This window comes from Fukomys damarensis, unplaced genomic scaffold, assembly GCF_012274545.1.
Source record: "Fukomys damarensis isolate Sample0158 unplaced genomic scaffold, DMR_v1.0_HiC HiC_scaffold_22, whole genome shotgun sequence".
In the NCBI taxonomy this organism is placed as follows: Eukaryota; Metazoa; Chordata; class Mammalia; order Rodentia; family Bathyergidae; genus Fukomys; species Fukomys damarensis.
Genome location: NW_022900934.1, coordinates 305,102 through 309,607, shown reverse-complemented (window position 1 = coordinate 309,607; position 4,506 = coordinate 305,102). Strand labels below are relative to the sequence as shown.

General features: G+C 57.1%; 1 protein-coding gene across 4 annotated transcripts; it reads right to left on the bottom strand.

The window, feature by feature from the left end:
- Positions 1-4,493, bottom strand: Samd10 (sterile alpha motif domain containing 10). 4 transcript variants are annotated; one of them, XM_033767179.1, is made up of 5 exons: positions 4,398-4,493; positions 2,266-2,447; positions 2,008-2,179; positions 1,527-1,667; positions 1-1,370 (listed from the first exon to the last, which is right to left on the bottom strand). In XM_033767179.1, exons 1-5 carry the CDS (start codon positions 4,486-4,488, stop codon positions 1,348-1,350), a joined length of 609 nt encoding a protein of 202 aa, XP_033623070.1. In that variant the 5' UTR covers positions 4,489-4,493; the 3' UTR covers positions 1-1,347. The 4 variants fall into 4 exon arrangements, with proteins under 4 accessions (XP_033623070.1, XP_033623069.1, XP_010631703.1 ...); XM_033767178.1 differs by having other exon boundaries at positions 1,567-1,667; XM_010633401.3 differs by lacking the exon at positions 4,398-4,493 and adding an exon at positions 4,198-4,293.
- Between the last annotated feature and the right edge of the window lie 13 nt (positions 4,494-4,506).

The following is a 4,506-nucleotide window of genomic DNA, read 5'->3' as shown; positions in this document are numbered from 1 at the left end:
AACCAGATTTATTTCTTATTTTTTTGTCAGAGTATAAAAAAGTGAACGGAAAACAAGGAAGACAGGACAGGAGCACAGGATGGGCAAGACAGAGTAAGGAGAAAGGGACCGACGTATGCCCTTTGGCTGAAGGCTGATGTACAGAGAGGGGATGCTTCAGGTAGCCAGACACAGAAGGGGGTTTCCCATGGGTAGGGGCAAAAAGGATGGGAGATGCCAGGCCAGTTGTCCAAACTTCACTTGGACTCTACAATGACTAACCCAGAGAACCGAGGCCAGCTCAGGCCATAGAGAGGGGACCAGAGGCTTATCCTTACTTGTCCCTGAGACTTCCAGAGTTCCCAGGGGAGTGGGAGAGGCAGAGGAGCAAGATGGTGGGGACTTCCAGGGTCACACTCACTGTCCCTGTCCTGGGTAGCACGAGTTCCAAACCTCCCAGGGAAGGCTGCTGGGGCATCTGTTGGCAGACGTGGTGTAGCCCCCAGTATGGTCTCTCCTGTGGATCCAGGTTTGGGAAAAGGGTAAGGGGAATGCCCACATGTACTACTGCTACTTGAAAGTTAAGTTCAAGAGTCAGGGAATATGGAAGATGTTTAAAAGTGACTCTCTCATAGGCAAGGCCAGGGACCACCAAACCTGGTGGGCATTGGGCATGGAGTCACCTGCACAGGGCTAAAGTCTTCATTGTGCCCATTTGGTCTTTGGAGATTGGGCATCCTGGGCCTCTTTCAGTCTTGGTTCCAAGAAGTAGATGGGGGTGTAGCAAGGATTTCATAAATAATAAGTGAAGTCTTGGTATGGTGCAGAGTGGGGCAGGTGCTGATCTACTACTCCGGACAATGGGTTGGGCCTGCTGGGATCTGGTGGGGGTAGGGGGGAAACAAGCCAAAGGGAGCTGACACAGTTTGTCTCACTGTACGGCTGATCTGGTGGTGCTGGGGAGGACACCGAACTGGAGAGATGCCGGGTGAAGGGAGTGGTCACATGGTGAAGGGAACATAAATAAAGAGACTCCCTTGGAGTCCAGGTTCATTCAACCCACTCTGGCTCCAGGCAGCTGACCTGTGGCATGCTGCCAGCAGCACCAAGGGATGGGCCTGGAATCAAGTCCCTGGAGGGGGCCACGTGCAAGTGCCCACCTAGCCCCAGGGTATGAACTGGAGTGCCTGACCAGAGGCATCTGGAGGTGGCAGTCCTGGTCCTGCCTGTCCAATGGGCCAGGCTTGGCCAGCAGGGCATCGTGCAGGGTCCAAGAAGGGCTGTGGGGCCAGCTCTGCCTCATCCTTGGCTGTGGGTCCTGGTCACTGGTCACAGTGCTGGGGTCTGGGGTTCAAGCCTTGGCCGCAGCTAGGACATATTTCCGAAGGAAGCTGTGGGGTGAATGGAGTTGAGGGAGGGGCAGGTCCCTGCCTCATCCCAGGATGGTCTTCACAGGGCCCCAGCCACCCTCCTGTGGTCAGGCAACTCAACCTGCACTCTCAGCCCAGCCCCCCAGGTCTCTGGCACTCCTGGCCTCTCCCACTGACCTTGGCTGAGCAGCTGCAGGCTCCGCCCCTCCTCACGCACCTGCAGGCGGAGCACCTGCTGCAGCACCTCCTGCCTCTGGGCCTCCTGTGCCAGCCCCATTCGCTGCAGCTTCTCCGCATTCAGCCGCAGCAGAGCCCTGCCTGGAGAGAGGGAAAGGGCCCAGGGGAGGCCAAGGAAGGCGTGAAGGGGCAAGGCAGAGACCAAGAGACAAAGGGGATCATGGGGAGTCTCAGACATGTAGAGAGACTTGAAGGGGAAGGCAGACGGAAAGACAAGGCGAAGCAAAAGACAGAGGCCAAGCAGAGGAGCCCCAAGTGATGGGACCTGAGCATCTGGAAAGACAGAGAGACACAGAGACAGCAAAAGCCCTTAAGGAGAGTTTGGATAGAGGGGCACAGGCAGAGGCGGAGACAGGCTGGCTAAGTGGGAGCAGGCTCTTCTGGGCTTCCCAGCCCCTGCCCTGCACCAGCCCCACCGTACCAGTGATGGCATGTTGGGAGAAGGCCTCGACGTAGACGAGGTAGTTGTGGGGACAGTGTTTCTTGAGCCACTTGCAGACGTCCTGCTGGCTCCATAGGACTACAGGCCGTGTCAGCCCACCCAGAGAGGGGCTCGTGTGGTACAGACCATAGTGGTCAGAGTACAGCCGGCCCTGGAAGGGAGGAAGGATGGCAGGTAGCAGGAGGAGGGTAGCAGAACAGGTAGGGTAGGGGATGAGGTAGGCAGAGTGAGTGGTACCTGTGTGGTCTCTGTGCCAGGCTGCTGCAGAAGCTTGATGGGCCTGCTGCTGGATGCCCTCTGGCTACGCGAGTTGTGCCATGTGAGGCTGGAACCTGGCATCCGAGGCAAGTGGCAAGGGATGCTCTCAGCTGACACTGTATGTTCCAGGAGGGTCTGGCAGAAGCTGAAGTGGGCAGTGGCTGTGTGCCAGGTACTCAGTCAGGACTGGCACCCAGTCCTCACACACACACGATACCAGTCCAGGGCCATAAGCACAGGATATGTCTTTGATGGAAAAGGCCAGCCCCTCTTGCCTGGGATGCTTTCTGTGGTTGAGAGGTCTGAGGCCACTGCCTGCCTCTCACCAATGAAGGTGACGTCTCTACAGCCACACCTGATGTTTGTGGCTTGGCCCCCGCTTCACTGCATTCACCAACTATGACTCACTGACAACAAGCCTGAATTCTGGGCGAGCAGACAACTGGAACTCCTTAAACACATGCTGAGCTTTCCTGCTGTACTGCCCCAGGAGGGCCTAGCTGGGACAGCACTATGTGATCTGTAGGCGCCTGCTGCCTGTGGGCTGTTCAGGACAAAAGTATGGAATACAGCTACATTTTGGGGAACTTCTTCCAACACCAACTTCATTTTGTTCCTCATGTTTTAGTTTTTTGGGGTGTTTGTTGGATTGTTTGTTTGAAATAAGGTCTCTCTATATAGCCCAGGCTGGCAACAAACTCACTCCATCCTCTTGCCTCAGCCTCCAGAATGCTGAGATTACAGGCATGTGCCACTATACCCTGCTTATCTTATCTTTTAGTTTTTCGTTATTTCTGGGTTCACTGATGACTTGAATCTGGGAGGGGCTAATGCCTGGGTGAGATCCTTCCCGTCTAGGTTGGGATTGCTAACTAAGACTTGCCCAATTCTGGTGTGCAGGAGGTACCCCATAAAAGCTGTGAATGAATGTACAAATGAATTAATGAATAAACAAGTGGAAGCTCTGTGTGGTGTCTGCAGGTCAACAGAGCTTGCCAGGAGAAAGGAAAGTGTAGATCACCACACATGAGCTCATATTCACTCTTCTGGAGCATCCAGGTAGGATGAGGTTCCCATGCCAAGACACATGCCCACTTCATCCACCTGCTTAAGTGAACTTCCTTTCCAGTCAACCAGTCCCTCCCTCCCCAATGGAGCCAGACTTCTGATGTGTCCAAGTGTTCTGAGTAGTGGGGGAAACCCCATTCTACTCCCCCATGTTTCCACCCATAAGATTCCTGCAGCATAGAATCCTGCTGCTTAGCATACTCTTCCCCCATTCTTGCAACTTTCAAATCGAACCCCAAGTGCCTCTAAACTTGAGGTGTAAGGTCAGGTAGAGTGTGGCTAGTGTGGCCACCACCCTGAGGTAGCCTCTAGTGCGTGGGAAAAGATTCATTCTAAATCTGCACTTTCCACGGGTCGGCACTGTGGTCTCAGGGGGGGCCTTGGACGACTGGGACAGAAGAGCCACGGTGGGGAAACCACTCCTCCGCCTTCTCGAAGGCACCTGCCGAGTGAACGCGGCCCGCCCATTTCCAGCTGGCACTCTGGGAGGGTCCGAGAAGGAAATGGGGTGGGGCGGCAGGTTTCAGCTGTGACCTCCGTCTTACGTCCCCCATCCGCCCCAGTGCCAGCGATGCGAGGAGGAGTGACCCCTGCGTGCTGCCAGTCTGAAGGCAGAAACCCCGGAGGGTAGTCTCCCATCCCAAGCCCAAAGCACGCTGATTCCCGAAGCCTGACGCTGGCCACCCCCCAGGCAGGACAAAGGCCACCGAGGCCAATGGGACCGGGACGCCCCCAGCCAGGATCGCCACTGGAGCCCGCCGGGTCTCTTCTCCCCTAGGGCTTCTCGGTCCCCGAACCCCATCCCCACCCGCGATTCCCTGAGTCCCAGCCCAGCCTGCTCACCGTCCACATCCCGGCTTTCCCCGAAGCGTGAGTGCGCGGCCCCGGCGCGGCCCGGCGGGGGGCTCAGCTTGGCCCTCAGCTCGGTGAACATGGGGCTCGCGACCACTGGAGCCCGCCGGGTCTCTTCTCCCCTAGGGCTTCTCGGTCCCCGAACCCCATCCCCACCCGCGATTCCCTGAGTCCCAGCCCAGCCTGCTCACCGTCCACATCCCGGCTTTCCCCGAAGCGTGAGTGCGCGGCCCCGGCGCGGCCCGGCGGGGGGCTCAGCTTGGCCCTCAGCTCGGTGAACATGGGGCTCGCGACTCGCGA

Coding starts and splice junctions, on each gene's coding strand:
- Samd10 (XM_033767178.1), bottom strand. CDS start 4,488: ATGTTCACCGAGCTGAGGGCCAAGCTGAGCCCCCCGCCGGGCCGCGCC. Junction 2,180..2,265: donor CTGGCACAGAGACCACACAG/GTACCACTCACT, acceptor CCTCCCTTCCAG/GGCCGGCTGTACTCTGACCA. Junction 1,668..2,007: donor CTCCCAACATGCCATCACTG/GTACGGTGGGGC, acceptor CCCTCTCTCCAG/GCAGGGCTCTGCTGCGGCTG.